A 20,634-nucleotide genomic window follows, 5' to 3' on the forward strand; every position below is an offset into this window, starting at 1 on the left:
CTATGTAATAATAAAAAACCCCACATGTAAACTAAATGTAAAAAAAAAAAAAAAATTAGTTATCTTTGTGCTTGTCTAGGATTTCTCTCTCCTCTCTTCCATTGTACTTTGTCTCAGCAAGTGTATAAAATCAGTGCTGTATTCCTTTGTCAGAACCTGCCAGTTTGTTTTTATTTGTTTCTGTATCTCTTGGAAGCAGGATCAGATCTGGGACTTCAATTTCCTTCCTTGTGACTCTTAATTCTGGGACAGTTTTGCTTCTGGCAGTTTCACCTTGGGCTCTCTAGTTTTCCCTAGGTAGACCTTGGAAAATCTGTATTTTCAGATTACCTAAAGAAGATTCTTCTGTTTTCACCTCTCCTATTGCAATGGTTACTTGGAGGTTTTTCCAAGGCTGCCTGATATGTATAGTGAGTAACAGGTTTCCTTGTACTGTATGGGTAGCTGAAGTGGTAGTTTTGCTTCTTTGAAGCAAATTTACAAAGGATGGCATGGCATCCATTTTTCATTTTTCTTTTTTCTTTTTACTTATGCTTCTACTCCAAGAATGACATTTCAGTAAGGTGTTCTCTTTTTGCAGTTCTAGAGTGGCTCTTTTTACGCCTCTGTTAGCAGCGCTGCCTTCTACTTGTTTGCCATGCTGTCAAAATCGTTGGGAGTTGTGGGGAGAAATTAGGTTCCTGCTTCACAATCCAGCACTATTTCCTCTTGCCAGTTTTTTCTCGTGTATTCCAGATATTCCAACAGACTTAAGTTTCTTAACTTGATTTCCAGACTCTGGCACCAGGCAGTCTAGGAAAAACTGGGGTACCACCACCACCTTTCCCAAATAACTGTAACTTCAGTAAAGCAGCTCCTACTCTTTCTCTGTGTTGGTGTTCTGTCTTAGAATCTTTTTGTGTTACATCCAGTGCAAATGAAGCAATTGGTGTGAGGGCTGAGTTGTCTGTGTTACAGGTGAAGTGTGCAGTCCTTTTCAGTGATAAAACCATGGTTTTGCCTTTCACTCCCCACCCTATTCTGAATTTAGTGCTGTTCCATAAACTTGCTAAACTGAAGTTCAGGTCCTTTACACAATGCTTGTTCTGCACTGCCATCCCTTTTGAAAGGGAATGTGTTAAATTGTAACCTGATTTATTTGGAGTACTAGTTGAAGGTTTTACCCTACCTGTGTACTTTCAACTGTCTTTGTAGCTTTCCAGCTTCTTCCTTGCCCTTCTTGGACATAGGAGTGATGCTTTCTTCCAGTCCTTGGGAACCTCCCCTGATTACCATGACTTTTTAAAGACCATGGAGTGACCTGGCAATAATGTTAGGTAGTTTCTTCAGCACTTGTGGGTCCACATCTGACTTTTTTAAACGTTACCCTCATTCACCTGCTATTGACCAAGTTCATATATCAAAGATCAGACTAGATTTTTGTTTTATGATAAAACATAAAATGTGGAGCATGGAAATGGTGAGTTTTGGTGTAACCAGCAGGTGAACAACAGTATCCTGAAATGACAAAGGTGTATTGGGATTGCTGGAATGTTGTCCATGGCAGTGGCCAGTGGATTGATCCTTGAAGTTGTAGACAAAAATAGGAGCTTCTTGTCATCTGAATATGTGCTTCTGAACAGGCTGTGCAACCAAACCACCCTAGGAATTTTATGCTAAGTAATGTTAGGTATCTACAGCTTAAGCATTGCTGGTAACTCTTGGAATTTTGGTGGAATAGACCCCACTGTTAGGTTGTGTTTGTGTATGGTTTGCTTGGTATCAAACAGAAAACCAACTACCAACAACAAAAAGCTGTACAACTTACCAACACAAAAATTGTGTGTGATTATCTATCTGTAGAACTTGTTGCTTAATGCAGTCTCATTTGATGTGCAGGAAGACTTCTCATCCATACCCTAGCACATTTCTGGCTTCTCTGTGCATACTGAATGCTTGTTATCCTCTTGATCTTTGCCAAATATAGTCACATCTTTAGTAGTTCACACATTTCCAAAATGTATTATTGGTTGTTTTACGAAGTTGAGTGGGTTTTGAGAACTTTGGGCTGTGTGGTGATTTTTTTGAATCTCGCTTATTAGTGATAACTGGTGTGATATTGGGAAGCAGATTGGAGAGGAGTGGACCTGGAAATTTGTGCTTGCTATAAAGATAAGATTTCAGATACTGCATTTGTCCTTGAGATGCTGCTGTTCAGTAAAAAAAAACCCACCAAACCACAGAATTCACACAAAGTAGTTAACAAAAATAAGCAATAGAGAATTTATGTGCCAGCCCTCATGGAAAGGGCATGAATTTCAGAGGAAGTTGGATTAAAAATGCTGATAATTTTGTAGTATTTTGATAATAAAATAATTTTTAATCTGGTTAGAATACAGGGGATACTTTGAAATGTGTGATTTGGACTCCTGACATGCAGTCAAAAAACCTGATGCAAGTTCTGCTTCAACCTTTCCTCTACTTTTTTATTTTTCCCCTCATTTTTGGCAAGAAACATATTAAACAACTAAACCACTGGAGGAATCAGCTGAATTCAGTAGCAAACGTCTATGTTAGCCTGCACTGCCAGCAGCTGGTACTTCAGACTTTTCCAGAGAGGTACCAAATTGAATGCTGCACCAAATCAAATTCTCTTGATAGTACCAGCCATCTGTGAAAAAGAAACCACTTGTATATCGTGTGCCATGGCTATAATTGAAAGATTTAAAGAGATGCAAAGAGATTTTCTTTCTTTAACAAATCACCTGCAAGAATAACCTCTACTTATTATGGCATAATCAAGATGAGTTTACAGTTCACTATATCTTCTCTGAATAATTCCAAATGCAATACAACAATTCTGAAGTATGCTTTAATATCATGGATGTAACCAGTCAGGTTTCTATTTCTTGTTTGAATTCATTATTTTAATTCCTGTCAGATTCATATTTGTGGTAGTAATGTACCCTACATGGTGAGTGCTGAGAAAACATTTATGAAAAGCTTTGCCAAGGAATTCTGCCTGTATAGACTACAGTGACTTTACTGTTGAGAGTTTTTGTGTGTTTATGGAAAAAACCCATAGTAGTTGAGCAAGTCTGATTTGTAGATTTTGTTGCTCAAATACCCAAGTTACTTAATAACTCTAATACAAGAGATAGAGTAGTACAACAGTTCTATTGATATGTTGGCAAAGAAGCAAACATGACTGGTCTTTACCATCTGTTTATAATGCTATATAAAGAAGACCTTACTGGTTGCCATGGAAACCAGCATTTCCAAAACCACAAGTGTTTGCTTAAAATCTCAGGCCTTCTGAAGTCTTGCATTTTCTGAGGAAAAAAAGAATTGAAAATATCTAAAGTTTTCTAGTGATTTTTATTTCCTAACAATTGTTTTGCTGTAAAATAATTCCACTATTTTTGCTCTGTATCTTCTTTCAAGACTTGAGAAATTTAAAGCATGCTGCTGGAAACTTCATGAGCTTACTTTTAGCAATCATCCACAAAAAGGTGACAGATACTTGTTTGGCTTTAGGTTGATCTTTGTAAAAGGAGGGGTTTTAGTTCAGATCAACAAGCCCAATTGTGATATTGACACAGTGGAGTGACAAATGCAGAATTTGGGTGGAGGTCACATTGAAAATACTCCTTAACCTTAAGTAAAATTCCAGATTCATCTCAATGATCAGTTGGTCACTTGGGTCTCACTGAAAAAAACAAAAGACGGTCTAGAATCAGAAGTCTAGAGAAAAACAGCAAATGAAGATAATGATGTTAAGAGTTACAGTCTAAGTGTGTCTGTGGTCTCCACTCTTGGCTTGAAATTGTTTTGTTTTTTTTTTTTAAAGTCTGCTTTGATTACTTTGAACTATTGAAAGGGTATAGTATTTAGAAGTATATACTCTTGTCATGGAGTCCGGAAGTATTTATTTTTTTTTCTCATTTGAGACTGTATGTTCATATTGCTGCCTTGCACTTTGTGCTAATCATCCACTATGTTTTAAGGTGGTTTTTTCCCCCCAGTGGTTTACAAAAGGCTTCTGCTGTATATAACCACCTAACTCTACTAAGTAGTGATGCTGTAGAGGCGTTGCATTTGGAATAATGCTGTTGGTTGTGTTTCAATCACCTAATTTTTAATTTTACCTAGAAGAAAGCTTTTTGTTTATGGCACTCTTGGCATGTGTTTGGCTTGAGCTACTTGAAGGGAGAACAATCTATTGAAGCACAAAATTTGGAACCTCTTTCTCACTACTAGTAAAGAGCCTTCAATGTTTTTAGGGAAGAAATATTAGTAATTAATCTGAATAATCCTGAAAATCAGTGAAGTTGTATCTAGAAATCTTACTCAGTAAGGAAGGTTAAAGGAACTTTTTATATCATTCTGTCATGGCAATATATACCCTAACATTTTTGCCTTTTTCTATTTCATCCATTTGTAAAACAAGCTGAGAGCATTTTCAGTCTGAGATAATGGCCCAGAATTCACCTACTCCATTGTTACATTTTCCTAGTAAAGTTTATTTAATGCAAAATACATTTTTATGACAGGCACTACAATTGCTGAATATTGCTGAAGTGACACTGAACCTCCAGAGGTGTCTGAATTCATTAGCCTTCTGAAGCCAATCATCTTTCTGTCATTCACTGAACTCTTCCAAAATATTTTTATTCCTTTCACTTAGCCGATTATTCCTGCATCTGAGAGAGTCTGTTCCCAGAAAAGAAGTCTTGCGCTTGAGTCCACCTGTTGATACTGGTTGGCAGTGGGGTGTTAGACCTCCCACAAAGTTTAAATAAAGCAAATATTGATGGAGAAATCAGACATCCGAAATTTAGGCTTCTGTCTAAGTATTTGTGGTTAGAAAAATAAGGGTGCCAGACCTGCAAGCTACTCCTGGTCAAAGTAATTGCACTCAGATATTAACTGCATTTTTTGGTGTTAGCTTGCCTGCTGTCCACATCACATTTCAAATCAAGTCCCTGACCAGGAAAAACATCAGAGAGTGGCAGTTGGTTTAAAAATACATTTTGGTGGTTTGTTTCCTGTGTGGTGCCTTTATTGTTATTCTTAAAGTGGTCCTTTTTGCCCTGCCTCTACCACCCATAGGATCTCACATGTGGAGGGTAGAGTTCCTTAAACTAATAATAGTAGTAAATAATTTTTTTTACTGAATAATCAATGTCTTTGAGACAAATGTGTGATTATAGCTGCCTTTTATTTTTACTGTGTGGTTTTACAGTGTCCATAATAGGTATTTTTCTGATCTTAGATGACCATGCTACCTCAAAACAGCCTTTTTCATGCTAAGTGTCAAACTGTTCCTGTGCATTTGGTTCTTAGATGACCATGCTACCTCAAAACAGCCTTTTTCATGCTAAGTGTCAAACTGTTCCTGTGCATTTGGTTCCCTTCTTCTCATCAAGCAAATATTTTTCCTCTTTGTCTTCATCTGGTCATGAATTTGGCAGAAAAAATGGGAGTTGTTTAAGTGTGGGCTTTTTTGTTGTTGTTGGGGTTTTTTGTTTGTTGGTTTTTTGGGCTTTTTTTGTTTGGTTTGGGTTTTTTAGTTGATTGGTTTTGTTTGTTTATTGGTTTTGTTTTTAAAAGTAACTCATCCCATTGATCCTAAGGAATATCCTACCCTAAAGGAAATAAGTGCATCAAACCCCCTGTAAATAATATGCATCTATGCAGCCGATTTTCATGGGGGAATGATTCAAATAACCTCTGCCTTTTTGGGAAATCAAATAAACCTTGCAGCACTCAATGGTAGACTAATACAAGTGTCTAAATAGGGTTCTACAGACTCCAGGGAAAACTTTGTGGTTTTTTATTTCAAGAATTTGAAGCCTGTATTGATTTCTAGGAGCTACAAGTGCTCAGTTACAATTAACTCCAAGTTACCACGGCCAAGTAGGTGTATTTTTTTTTTTTTTTTTTTTTGTGCCTGATCTAAAGCCTGTAGTTTCTTAAACTTAAAAATAAGATTTGGGTTTTGTGGGATCTTGCCCATTTGAATCTCCACAATTTTATGTAACTTTCTGACTTTTATAGTTTCCTGGAAGGCTCCATCTTTTGTGATCATTGTGGTGTTTTAGAAGCTGTTGCAATTTTCTTCTCAAAAGTAGTGCAATATTTGGGATAGTTACTAAAGCCTGAAGAAATGAGTGCATGTAGCAGTTCCAGAAGAGATCAGTCTCTCTTCCAATCTTGAAGGGTGCTGTGGCTTTTCCTTGAGATCTTGAAAAAGCTATGTGCAGGACTTTATGTTTTGATAAATTACTTCTGGGAATGATGCAATTGACACCAAATTCTGTGTGCTTCCTGCCTCCTACCTGGGACTGCAGTTTTCTGGTCCCTGTGAAGCTCACATTTAATAAACAATACTGTGATGAAACTTTGGATGGAATTTTCTCCATTATTTAAGAAATATTTCTCCTTATAAGCAATATCCCTTGAAAATTGAGCAGGAGTTTTCCTCTAGAAGCTTTCTGTTCTAGAAGCTACGCTGTTGCAACCTTCTTCCAGGATAAAGCAACAAAGACTACCTTTGTTATGTTTCTGTTCAGTTTGTGAAAAATATATACAATACTTTAAAGACACACTCTTATTTCTGGGACTCTTGAACACCTGAATTTTGTACAGGCTGTATTTTAAATGATCTTTAGTCACTCTCTCCAACTGAGTAGGTGTCTGAGACTTCATAAATGGAAGAAAAGGTACCCAAATCTATAGAGTTCTTTGCATCCCAAAAAAATGCTGCAGCTGTTGTGGAAATGAGCATTTTAAGGCCTGTTTTTTTACTGAAGACTTTGGTTTCAGTTCATTCCCAAGTACTCTCTAAGCCTAAGAATAGCCACGTGAAAGCACCGATACAACATTTTCTGTATTAGTTTTTCAGTGACTCTGCCTGTAGATGTGTAGCTATGAGCCCATAAATTTCAGGCAAGTACTTCCTCACAACCATTCTTGTTTTCACATGACTAAGTTACTGTTTTGCCTTGCTTTTACCTGTCCAATCATCACACCACATAAGGGTTGAAGTTAGTAAGAGTTTCCTTGTGTCATAAGTGAAAGCCACACTTCTAAATTACCTTTTTAATTTTTTTGCTTTTGGATGAAAAGCTAGTGTAGAGACAGGTCCCTGACTTCGCACCAGAGCTTTGTTTGGTGTTTTGTCTGTGAAATCTTGTGTTTCTTTGTGACTGGCTTCACAAAGCTGATGGGGTGAGGCCCCTCATTTCTCAGATGCTGGTGGAGCAGGGGAGCTGTTAAAGACTCCCTTGTGATCTGATCTAAGAGCATATTCCTGCAGCGTGGGACAGGAACATCAATTCCTCCAAGCCTGGCATGATTTATTGCACAGGTCTGCGCTTACTGGATAAACTCTTTAATTACAAAATGGTGATGAGACCCATCCCATTTTTCACAAACTGTTTTTCAGGTAAGGAAATTTCCGAAAACTCAGTTCTCATTTTCCATATGCAAAGAGATATTTAGTTGTCCGAACCCAAGAATAATTTTCTAAAACACATATTCTCACCTGCAGCCTCTAGTGGGCTTTTGAGTTGAGATGGCATGTGGGTGGCAGAGCATCCCCCCTTCTATAATTTCCTTCAACTGTGTATTTAATTTGAATCCCATTTTTTAATGCTATTCTCTCCGTGTGAAGTAAGTGTGTCTCCTCTCCCCTTCTGAATCATGCTCAAAGCACATGTCATGACAAGGCTGATTCTCCTCTACAGATCTGGCTGTGGAAGTTGGAATGGGTCAGGGTTTTTAATGTATTCTGGAGAGATATGCAGAAGGATATTTAATAAGTACTTGAAACTTGAGTAGCAGGTGAAAACAAGTTGCTATAGATTGCTGTTAGCATATACCAAAAGTATAACTTTGAATGCTCTCAGTGTTTAAATATATTCATATTTGAGTCCGATCATGTGGTCAGATGGTGAATCCTATGATTCAGATATGCACATCAATAATACGGTGGTTTAACATCCATTTAAAAAATGAGGATGTCAGAGAGTTTTCTCTTACTTACTTCTGACAAGTCATTAATATAGCAAATTGGATAAAAGCCCTGAGGCTGGTATTTCTTGCATTTCTAATAAGATAAGGAAGCCAAGAGTCTTGCCAAGTAGCTCCATGCCTTACCTCTAGTGATAGCTATAGAATTGTCTGTTATAATTAATTCCGACAAAATGGGTTGTGTTATTTTTAAAAGGTACCTGCACCTGTAACTATGACTGCATCCTGATAACCCTTCTATATTGAGCAAAATAGAAGATGCTTTCCTGAGATGTTACAGACTGAAAACTCTGTTTATATTGTCACATCTGGGATTGTCAGTTTGAATTGAGGGGGTTCTTTTTCAGAATAGTTTGTAATTCAGCTTAAAGCTAGCCTGGGCTTTCAATGACACTATCCTGTGCTTATAAATCTTCTTCATCAGTGTAATTGATTTTGGTTGTGTTATAGACTTTACCAGCTGCTTTTCATTAGAGCTGTGTGGACAGATCATTTTTTCCCCCTCCTTTTGTTTGACAGCTGAACAGGGAAGGTAGGGGAATGGAATTCCTCTCTGTTTTCCTTCCCCTTGTTAACTACACGGGGCTTGTGTATGGCCTGAAACTAAACGATTGATCTTGTCAATGGGACACCTTCAATAGAATGCATGGAAAGGAAGGGTAAAAATCACCAGAGGAGGTGAGGAGAACAGTGATCTGTCCACTTCAGTCCTTACCAGCAGTCCTGTGGCCATCAAACACTCCTGGATGGGGGTGGAGGGGCTCCTGTGGGGTAACTGATGAAAGGGCTTCAAGCCCCACAGCTCCTGCTTGCTTGGGTCATGAGCAGAACTTTTGGGAAATACTAACAACGTTTAGCTTGTGAGAACTGCTCACTTTGAAAATTTAAAATGGTTTATTAAACCTTAGCAAAAATACAACAAAGGACTACATAAGGAAAAAGCTGCAGTGCTGGGAGCTGCCCCTCGTGCAGACCACGCAGGCAGCCTGTTCGTCTTCGAGATGGACGCTCAGTCCTTTATTCCCCTGGGGGGTTGTATCAGCTAACCCTGGCCCCTCCCAAAGTCTGTCCGTCAGCTCTTCTTTGCCATTTGACAGTGGAAACTGCTTTCTTGTAACTTCATTGGAGGTCAGGTGTTGCCATGCTGCACCCCCTAAGCAACAAGCTTTTCCATTCCCAACTGCCCCATGCAAGGGACACATGTGCACGCCTTTTTTTATCTGACCTAGACAACCCAGGCTGTCTGATGGTCACAATACAGGGCAGGGAAAGAGAACCGTGGGGAGAACAGAGGGCATCTAAACTACAATAACATAACTATACATCACTAAAGCTTTTCTTAATATTCATACAATAGTTATCTTTTTATTCCGAGAATCAATCATCTTTATTATCCATTTATAACAAGCTAAACAGTTAAAACCCCCTTTTTGTCTCCCAAAATACCTTATCACATCAGTTTTGGTGGGAAATTTGTTCTGCATTCTTCGTAATTAAATTTGAATTAGTACTACTACCCATGAGTGTGGTCTCTTCTGCTACACCCACTTGCAGAGTCAGTTGACTTTACAGTTGCCTGTGCAGGGTGGTTTTTTGCTGCCTTTTGGTACCATGGTATCATTATGTCCAGCTCTTCCTTATGGTAACTGTTACAGTTTCTATGTTTCCTCTCTATTGTTTAAATTCACAGTTTATTATAATGAAAAAAAATGCTAGGAACATGGTTTTGTCTCATGCAGATAATTTTAAAATCTTTGTGGTATTTAAATATTTAAATACAAGTGACTCTTGCAATGAATGGCAGATTTTTGTTTTAATAAAAGTGTAAAATAGCTGCACATGTGGAGCAATACACAAAGCACTAAGTGAAACGTTTCCTTGATTTATTCTGTGGAGGAGACGGGCCCTGGCAGTAGGAGGTGTAATTTGCAGCGCATTAGCCATTAGCCGGTGTCACTGGGTGAGTGGGCGGTGTGAGTCCCTTGTGCGTGTGCAGTGTCACACCGCGCATGTGTCGCAGTCCGGCGCTTCTCCCCTGCGCTGTAGGATGGAGATTTTTGTTGTGAACACTGTGCCGTATTTAAACTGTGAATCTGCCGGTTTTCAACTGGGTTACTCTGTCACACGGATAATATCTAGAGTAAATGCCATTCCCTCCCCCGAATTCCGAATTCCAAAACGGAATCCTAGCGGTGTTTGACTTTCCTTTTTCTGGTACGCAGTCCCCCGAGGATGAAGTATGTCATTTGCAGATACCCAGCCTGTAAACTTAAGAGGAAGCAAAATTGTGCTAATGATTGTGGGGTTTTTTTGGGTACCCTATGCATGCGCTTGTGTTGTTCAGCAGAGGTTTTCCAAAAGACTGTCAGCTTGATGTATCTTTTTCTGTGTGCGCAATTTCACTTGGGTTGCTTTTAGTTCACTTTTTTCCCTGGAGGCACCTGTCTCCTGCCACATACCCATCAAGACTAATTGCACCATCTGGAAGACTTTTGTGTTGCTGTTACTTGTGCAGGGTATCTCTAGGGAGCTTAATTCAGAATGTGAATGTGACCCCTGAAGCCATGTCAAGTAGCTGCAGTAGTTTCTAGTGGCTAAAGGATGATCACCGGAGGCTTTATTTGTTTCAAGTCTAATGCGGTTTGCTTTAGTGTGGATATGATACATGTCAGTAACACGGCATGTTTTGAAAATGGACTTAAACTTTGACTACTGGTTAGTAATTCATAGAAAATCTTGTCTAAAATTACATCCTAACCATATGTAACATAGAGGCTGTATGATTAGGTGTAGCAATGATAGACATACTGCTCCTTATTACTTGATTTTTGTGTTCTGTTCTTCCCCCCACCCACAGCTCCACTTTTCATTAACAGTTTTCTGCTAAGAATGTGAGGTAGTCGTTGCTAGTGGTGTTGGAAACCCCCTGAACAGCCCATAAGACTTGCTTTTGCTATTGCTACAGACTGAGTATTTTCAACACGGGTAATTTTCTTCTGTTTCTTACCTGGTCCGAATCAGGTAAAAGTGCTTCAATTCTAGTGTCTGGCTAGGCAGTGGTTTATGTAAAGGCCAGTGCTCCATGTTCCTGTGATTAACACTTTTTATGCCTACTTTTGTAACATCCTGTCTCTTGACAAGCTGTAGAGCACTGGGCATGAAAAAGCAAAGTGTTCTGATTGTTTAGAGTATCACTGTAATTTGCTATTTTATTAAAGCAGTATTCATTTCTCACGATATCTCTGCCTTTAGTAATGCACTTTGATTTTACCACATACACATGTGGAAGAAACCAATTTTTTTCCTAAAACACTTTTCTTTAAAAATGATGGAGTTTTAAATAGTGTTGAGGAAATATATTTTAATTCAGTTGCATCATCTGTATAACTTCTGTGGTTGTGAGTAATGTGGTCAACTGAAGTTCAAGCCAGAGAATACTTACACCACCACAAACAATTGTGAATTCTGTGTCCAGGATGCATACACACTATGTATAATTCATTATGTGTATTTTCTGTCTTTTTCCTGGGTAGCTTAATGTTCATTGTGGCTCTGACTTTGGAAATCTATAGAGTTTTAAGTGCATAACAGCCTTGGCTGCATTCTGTTAATTATATATATATTGGAGCATGGTAAGAAACAAATTATATATTTGTGTGTTTGATGAGAGTAGAAATATGCAGGTTACAGATTCACAGAATGCTGAAGGCAAGCAGCTGTCCCCCTCCTCCTCAAAATCCTTCACTACCTGTAGCCAGTAAACAAAATAAAGGTGCATGCCACATGATCACAGTGTGTGCCCTTGAGCAGAGATCTAAGCAGTGCAATCTTTCATGGGTTTGAGTGGCTGGGAAGTACTGATGGCTGAGCTAAAAAAAAAATTTCTGCTTTGGAAAGTTATATAGAATCTCCCTTCTACTGCTTTTTATGTTGTTCTGGTCAGGATTGCTGTGAGCATGAGGTATCCTGAGCTGCCAGGATCACTGGGTACACCTGACTTGTGCATGATGTGAAATGCAAGAGACATGCTGCCTCCTAGAAAATAATCAAGATTTCATTCAATCCTAAATAGTTGCTTTTCTCTGCAGCAGTAGGATTTCATTGTAAGTGTCGTAAAGGATGACAGAAGATCACAATTCATAATTGCAACTTATTTCCCTGCTAACATGAATATTAAAGACATGATGAATGGATGGCAGCCTGAGGTCTTAGTCTTTTTTTCCACTTTGGTACAACCAGTAAACATGGATTGTGAAAATATGTCTTTTTATCTTCTTCTTCTGTTCTAGGGGTTTTGTGTACGATAGCCGAAACAATTTACAGATGCGAGGTTTGGTCGTACTGCTTATTTCCAAAGCTGCTGGACCCAGCACAGCAGAGCTCTCTTTCCAGCACGACATGGTCAGTGGAATTTATTCCAGGTATGTATGCTAAGGTATATTTGATGTATCCTAAGTGGCCTGTTCACCTGTCAAGGAAAATCAATACTTACCTAATCACAAAGCTTTGTTCCTCAGGTTTATTGTAAGCTTTCCACAGTGAAAACCATTTCTTACTCTTTGTGTAACTCTTATTGTATCTAATTGTGGGGTTTTGGCACAACCAAATTGAAAACATTTGGGTCAAGATAGTTAGTTGAAAGCTTATGTTAAGAGGTACTCAGAATAAAAAAACCCCAATGATAGAAAAAGATTTTTAAATAGAGTATTTTCATTTTGATTTCCTCCAATGTTACTTAGGTACGCCTGTTTACTAGAAATTTCTGAGTGAGATGCCAGCCTTGTGGGACACCTGTTGGTCTCACTGAGCACGGAAGTTTTTGTATAGTCTGTTTGGAGGGTGTTTTCCCATGCAGCAGCAGTGTAGAATAAAGTTTTTACCTCCCACGTGTCACAGCAGGTTTACTGAGCCTGCCATTATGGTTCCTTAGGCTCTCACTGAGATATTTCAGCTTCATTGAGTTCCTAAATATTTTGTAAGCTTTTAAACTAAATTTCTTAATCTAATAACATCAGTAATGAAAATCAGTGGTTGCTCTCCTTTGTATATTTGATAGTGAACTATTCCATTGAAGCAAGTCATGAGATCTGTTGAAAAATTGTGAACTTTGAATTCTTTAAAAACCTTTTGAAAAATTGTGTATTGCTTGATTGAGGAAACAAGACTCTTGTATTTTTTATTAATTGTGTTTCTGACCTCTGTAATACACTAAAGGAAGATGCACAAGCTTAGTGACATGTTTGCATCCTGTTTTGTTTCAAAATGCAGAGGTGGTATCACAGAACTGGAAATACCAAACAGATAAAAATTTTAAAATCTATGTAGTATCTTAAAATAGCAGAGAAGGAAAATATATATGAATTAGTACAGGCAGAAATAAGTAAGAAAAAGGACAAGGCTGTAAAGCAGGCTTGTTATGGAAAGCTGTGTTGTCCTTTTGGCTGTTTAATTCCATTCTTACTTTGTTTCATCCATAATGTCCCCTTAGGGTTGTAAAATTTTTATATTTATATGCAAATGATGCTGTATGAAAGCATAATTCTAGTTAGTTAATTATGGCAGAGGAGGTATTTTAGTTTGTTTTGTAAATGATTTAAAAAGTTTACCTTAAGTATGCCTCATAAAAGGAGAGAAAAAGCATTCTTTTTTTGATAACTAAGTTCTTGAGTATGGTGATTTTGACCATGGAGGTAAAGTTTGAGCATTTAAAGCTGCCGTTGGGAAGGTGACTAGTGGAAGTATTCATTAAGGAGCAAATAAGACCTTGAATTAATAATGAGCCATTTGGTGTAAATGGACATCATTGGAATGATGCCAGTTCAACCAGCTGAAAATCTAGCCTAATAATCTAAGTTTGAGCAAGTCAATAGCCATTATAATATCTAGTTCAGAGTTACAAAGGTACGCCAAAAACAAAGCAGTTTTGAATACACCCACACAGGTTCACTTAAGGTTCATTACTGTCTGCAAAAGTGATGACTGTGGAGTTGTTAATTTGAATGGATTTTCAATGACACTTTAAGTCCTGCAGCATGGTGTAAATACAAGCAAATATGCCACTGCATTTTTTCATTTTCTGTCATAATGGTCAGTTCTTACCCTCTACTGAAATCGCTGTGGGCTTTGGCTTTGGAATTCTGTCTTTATTTAAGGTACTTTTCCAACTACACTTACTGAAATGTGAGTCTAATTTCTTTTAGATTTCCATTTCTCTATTGTATATAGCTAAGGGAATAGGCAGCTTGTAAAGTTGTGATCTTAAAGGTTTTTTGTGATATCTTTAACATGTATTACAAGCAGTGTTTTACAAACTGCCCTCTCCTGAAGACGAACAAAAGGATGTTGTTTTCCATTAGTGCATTTTTGTCTGCTGTCTTGGTTGCAGTGTAATTATATATGGTTTGTTTATATTTGACATATATATCAAAGGCAAAATATATCCCTCAGTGATATGAAGAAATATGCTTAATCCTTTATTGCTTCTATGTCTCCAGCTTTGGATAGTATTTTTTGGAAATAGATTTTTTGGAAACAGATTTCAGCTCAGCTGTAATCTATACAGCTCTTTTTGTTGCCATGCCATATAATTACTTCATCTTTATATATAATGTTTTGCTGGAAATATTATTTCTGGCACTGTAATGAGCATCTTCACTGCCTGATACTTACGTGCTGTGAACATTATATTGTGGACTATTAGCTGGGATATGGCTGGCTTGATTTTAGTATACTTAGTAGTGATTAATTAATTGCATTTCTGAAATCTGAGCATGAGCTAAGTTGTTCCAGTACTTGTCAGCAACTGCACCAGCCCAGTCTTTCTTTTCCCAGTGTTTGTGTTGGAACCAGTTTTTGTGCTGTATTTAAATATTCAGTCCTGCAGTAGATAGCCAGGTTACAGCAGTCCTCTGTAACTGGTGCTACACTAAATGTACAATCTGTGACCAGGAAGATGTAGCACTATGATAACCATTTAACTTGAAAAAACACAAAAAACCCATGGTAGACCTTTTCATCCTGGAATTTGGCACATTCTGCATAGTCTCTTCTCACTATTTCATATTCTTAAATCACAATAAAGCAATACAAAAATTAAAGTTAAAACAGAAAGATACTGAGAGCTGAATTTGGAATAGAAAAAAAAATCCTATTTTCTTGTTCTTTAGATATGTCAATTCAAAGGACAATTGACCTAAATGTATAAAAATAGATAATCTAGCTTCCTAATTGGCATCTGTTTTTCACGGTACACAATGGAACAAAACCAATGCCTGCTACCGGAGAACAATCTTTTCCAGAATAATGAGGATTACAATTTAGGTAGTGACAGGAGCAAGACTAGTGTAGTTAAATGGTGCTGCCTCTGGCCAGCATTGCCTTCAGCTTTAGCACTTCATAATTTGCAAGAGTCGTGATCTGCCTGCATTAATCTGGGGCCATGGGGGTCATTGTGTGCAAGGGTATCATAGTAACTGCTGGTTGCCTTATGAGCCATGCTGAAGATAAGGGAGGAAGTGTTATAAAAGCCTGCCTGGCATGCTTTATGCTGTACAGCCACCTCCCTATCATGTTGGCAGCAGCCTGACTTTATTCCTATTGGCGAGGAAAAGAACCTGGCTTTGCTTCCAGCTCAGCACCAGTGATCCCAAAAGAGGATGAAGAGAAGTAGCAGCATGATAAACAGCTCAATTTCAGCTGCTGGACAGATTTCCTAAATTAAAACTTTCTGCTGGTCTCTTAGCATTAAAGAAAATATTTCCTTGGCTACAGAAGCATTGCAAATACAAGGATCAATTGTAGTGCTCAGTACAGAGTATGCAAACAGTATAATGTAAGAGTTGATGTCATTGCCTGTGCTCAAGCAAAGCATGCATCCCATATTCCCTTGAAAATATGGGAATATCCTTACTCCTGTGCTAAAGAGAAAGCAGAACTTACATTTGGGTTTAGGCAGAATCAAATTAACAATAATTTACCATGCTAATGGTATCAGAGAGTGCCTCAGATGTGACACAAGAGGCTAGAGCTTCATAAGGGCTTTGAGATCCATTTCCTAACTAGTGATTATACTTGAGTCTGACACTGCATTGCCCTCTCTCAGAGCAAAGCTCACTTGGATAGTGAAGTATGGAGCTTGCTGTTATTTTACTTTGCTGCTGGTAGTGAGGTTTGTAATTGAAACTCCAGGGTCATGTGGTTTCTGAACACTGACAGCTTTATGCTTCATGGTGGAGCTACATTCTCACAGCTGAAGATACCAAGACTGGCTTGGGTCCTCTCTCAAAGTACCCAAAGGGGTATCTTCTTCTGTTCACGTCTGGCACTGCCAGACACTACTGCCTGGGGACTGAGAGATCTCCTTGCCTTTATATTGAGTAATGAATGCCTGACATAACCTCTGTATTGGAGCTTAGAATGCAAGTGACACCAAAGAACAAACTTGGGCCATCTCTTCAGCCTTCAGCATCCTTGGCTCTAGCACAGCAAGTTATTTTCTTCTCTCTGTTTTGCCTTTTTTCTTTTGTTTTTTTTTCCTTATTAGTGCCAATTTTAAAAATACCTTCTAGTATTGGCATTCATTGAGTCAGCTCTGCAGATTTCCTTGGATGCTTGTCAGAGGTTTAAAGCAATCCTTTTTTCAGTCAAGTCTGCCCAGGCATTCACACTGGTGGATCCTATGGCCATTGACAAGCAAAGACCTTTTAATCAATATGGAATATTGAAATTGGAGTATAGGAAGTACTGTTTCAGTTCTGTACTAAAATCTGACAAATCCAGCAGATTGCTGGGTTTCGACTATCGATACTGGACTCTGTCCTTGCACCTTCTACCTCAGGATGATGCAGCTGACCTTCACAGCTCCAGAAGGTCATCACTTTGCAAGCTGAACATGCTTTACTACAAGAAGGTACTCTCTGGATAAACTTGTCTCTGAATCAGAAGATTCATGCTTGCTGTTACTTGGAAGAGTGGTGGCAATACTGTACTGACAGGAATCATGAACATAGATACCTTTTCCATCATGTTTTAGTAATTATTTTGGGACAGCATTGATGCTGATTCCTATGAAAGCCCAATTTAAGAGTAAGCTGGCAGCAGATGCAAAATCCTTGTTATGGTATTGGGTCTTTTTCTTGTCATGTTCCAATACTAAGTTGTCCTGAGTACCCTTTTTTGGAGGTGCACACACACACGGGGATGACAGAGTGATTTCACATGCTCTTTGTCATTGTGGCCATATCACAGTACTCTTACTCTAACCTACTCCAAGGAACACGTAAAACTTAAATCCAGATCTTAACCAGAGGATTCATTCACCCTTAGGTTTCTTTTTCTATGAATGTTTCTTTGATTACAAGGAAGTCAGAGGGGGGTAGTTGTTTTTCTAAGGACTGTGAGGACAGAGGATGTCCTGCTCTGTCACTCTGCAGTTCTATCCAAGTTTCTCCCAGATTCTTGCTAGGTATGAAAGCAAAGCTTTTGCCTTAATTTCCTTTCCTATATTTCAAAGAGCTTTATGCCATCTTCAAAGAAAGTTTGACCTTCCATTAACCTCCTTTAGGGTTAACCAGATGATGCCAATAGTACATCTAGGTTCACAGGATGATTCAAGTGGGAAGGGATATCAGGAGGTCTGTAGACCCACCTCCTTCTGAAAGCAGACTCAGCAATGAGGTCAGACTCATCTAGCTTTCTTCAGGAAGGTCAGGTCTTTCAAGAACAGTCTTCTTCACAAGGTGATAATCAAGATGTGTTTTAAACAGATGAGTGAGCATTCTACCCCCAGCCTGCAGCCTTAGCTCTATATCTAATAGTGTCACTGGCGTGCATTCATGACTATGGAGCTCACAAGAGGCTACACTGATGTGGGCATAATTTAGCCTGTTAGGAGTCTTTATGGTCATTTGTCAGTTGAAGTAGCCAAAGAACTTTCCATCCCAAGATTTTCAGAATTAGAAATGGTGACTGTGAGAAATGGCCTACTTTAAGAACACAAGTGTAAAGGTCTTGTCTGTCTTAGGGATATGCCACTGTGTATTAGGGACAAATTGCTGTGTATTAATGGGGACGTTGGGAATCTCTTCTATTTCTCACAGGTGACAGCTCACCATCTGCAGCTCTGTCTGTTCTTCTCCAAAACCCATGCCATGGCAGCCATAACAGAGGTGGTGCTGCGCTTGATAGAGCAGTCTTTAATCACTCAGGCTGCCTCCAGGGAATCCAAGCTTATGTGAATGATGGTCCTTGGACAACTCCAGTCTGCAAAGATAAATATGGACTAATGTAGTCAAAAGTTCAGAGGTAATATGCTGATTATGGTATGCTTTTGAGACTTGCAGTCTGCAAAAATATGCACAAATGAACACTAGCTGGTTGACTTATGCCTGTGGCCTGGACTGCTGTAGGACTGGGATTTTATGGGTGAGAAGAACTTGAAATAGCAATACTTTGCTTTATGTAATTAGCATACCAGCATATGAGGTGTGAGCGCACCTTCTCTGGAAATTGAGAAGATGTAGAAGGTGTTCCGCATTGAGTGAAAACCAGAATAAATACTGCATGAGGGTATGCTCCTTTGGCTCTGCATTCCCTGAGAGCTCCAGTTATTGACAAGTAGCTTCTGTCCTGTTCTTGTGAATGCAGCCAAGCAGCTGAGAGATGCTAATGCTCGGGTGACTCACATCTCCAGTCACCCATGTGGAGGTGACTCCATGGCTCCAGTAGCAAAGGGCTGCCTTCTGCTTTAGGAACAGGTCAATGCTCCCTGGGAAAGCAAGTCTTTTACTCTTTAAGTTGTATCTTCACTTGCTCAGCTCACCGATGAAGTTTTTCAGCAGATTCTTCCTACTGTAGACAAGTTTAAAGATGTTTGTAATTTAAAATAGTTGTTTAAATGCTTTCCAACTGGAAATGTGTCTCCACATTAACCTAGATCTGTTTAATTATGGTATCTATGGAAAGAAATTAGATAGTCCCTATTTAAAGGAAATAAAGGAAAAAATAAATCCATTACAAAGCCTCCTGGCTAATTAGCAATGGGAAACATGAGTAAATTTTGGTGAAGGAGGTGAGGTTTATTGTATTCCTAGAGTGTAAATGACACTTAAAGGTTGCTTTGACCTGTTTGCTATTAAATTTTACAAAAGACTTCTTTTTATCTTGCTTGGTGTCGGTATATCTGTGGACAAAATCTCTTTGAGAGTTATTGTAAAATGTAAAACACAAATGAAATAAAACCAAAGAAAGACCATACAAATTATGATTTCAGTGCCTACAAAAATACAAAGAGCACAAGTGTGTGACTCTTTACCTCATTTCAGATCTTGCCCTTCTTTCAGTTTCTGTACTCTGAACTGCATAGGGTGTTAACTTCAGAGATTGGATTTGACTGTTTCTTGCCTTCATATTTTCAAGTAAAAAAGTGATTCCTAACTCTACAATGGACTTTTATAATGTGAAGAGTACTTTCATATTTGTAAGAAGTTGGTTGTTTTTTTTTTCCAGTACTACTTTTCTGTGTTTACTAGTAATGGAAACTAAATTAAATTTACCCTGACCTGGTACAATGCAGAGGGCGTGGCTGTGAACCAAAGTTTGAGAGACCTCATGCTCCATTGCACCTATCCCCATCAATGACTGCTAAATCATGGTGGAAAATGTTTAAACAAAATAAAAAGTGTTAATTTAAAAAATGTAGCAAGACCAGTAGCGTATGTAGGAGCTCAAAACTCGAAGAAAGCAGAGGTGTTATCTTCTGTGTGATGTGAGTATTCAGCCTGAGAGTTTTAGTGCAGTGTAGCTGTTGCACTTTAAATTCACACTGGCTTATTGCACACAAGCCCTGGGTCTCAGCTGCAGATATTGCAGAAATTAATCTTATTAATGGAACTGCTAATTGGTGTTTGACTTCTAATTATAGTAACAATAGGCCATAACAATCAATCCTCACCTTTACTGGGGCACATTAGGACTCTTTATCATAAAAATGATTTCCTTTGGGACTTACTGTTCTTATTTCTATCTTTTGGAAGGCTGGCTTTCAGCAAAGGTACAGTATCCCAACTAGCAAGTACTTTGGAAGCTTAGCTAATTAACTGGTAGAGAAAATGCATGGTGCTAAAATATTCAATATCTAAGTACATTTAGAAGTACAGTGCTCTTGACAAAATTGTTTGAAAGATAATGGGAAAAGTATGTCAAAATATGAGCAGTAATGTCTTTTATAATATGTAATTTTGTCTCCCAGTCCTTGGTAGCTTTCCCATAGCTTTTAGTGAGAGGAAATCCAAGCAGTTATTCTAAATTATTCTATTTAGTTTTTTTCTCTCCAGGATAAATCCTGTGAGATTCATCATCTCATTTACAAGATGAGTCTCAGGAGATGAAAAGCACATACAACTTGATTACATATTCCTATTGATCATCTTCCATCCACAACAATAAAAATCAACTCCAAATACAAATCTAACAATATTACTAATTCATTACAACCAGTACTTTTCTTCATTAACTTTTATTGTTTTCAGCATACTTAGCATGTGCAAATACAGCAATTATATGTTGAACAAGAAAAGGTCTTCTCCTTACATTGTAGGATAAATAAAAAGGCTCTGCATT

At 38.3% G+C, this 20,634-nt stretch overlaps 2 protein-coding genes across 3 annotated transcripts in view; both read left to right on the top strand.

Annotated features, from left to right (window-relative positions):
• The window catches only part of SEC63 (SEC63 homolog, protein translocation regulator), a 564,354-nt gene that overhangs the window by 333,963 nt on the left and 209,757 nt on the right, over positions 1-20,634 (top strand). The window lies entirely within an intron of this gene.
• PDSS2 (decaprenyl diphosphate synthase subunit 2) overlaps positions 1-20,634 on the top strand; it is a 112,646-nt gene that overhangs the window by 33,973 nt on the left and 58,039 nt on the right. Inside the window, exon 2 of the mRNA XM_030236242.2 lies at positions 12,306-12,437. Coding sequence (XP_030092102.2) covers positions 12,306-12,437 — 132 coding nt within the window. The remainder of the gene's footprint in view (positions 1-12,305; positions 12,438-20,634) is intronic.

This window comes from Serinus canaria, chromosome 3 (genome assembly GCF_022539315.1).
Source record: "Serinus canaria isolate serCan28SL12 chromosome 3, serCan2020, whole genome shotgun sequence".
NCBI lineage: Eukaryota > Metazoa > Chordata > Aves > Passeriformes > Fringillidae > Serinus > Serinus canaria.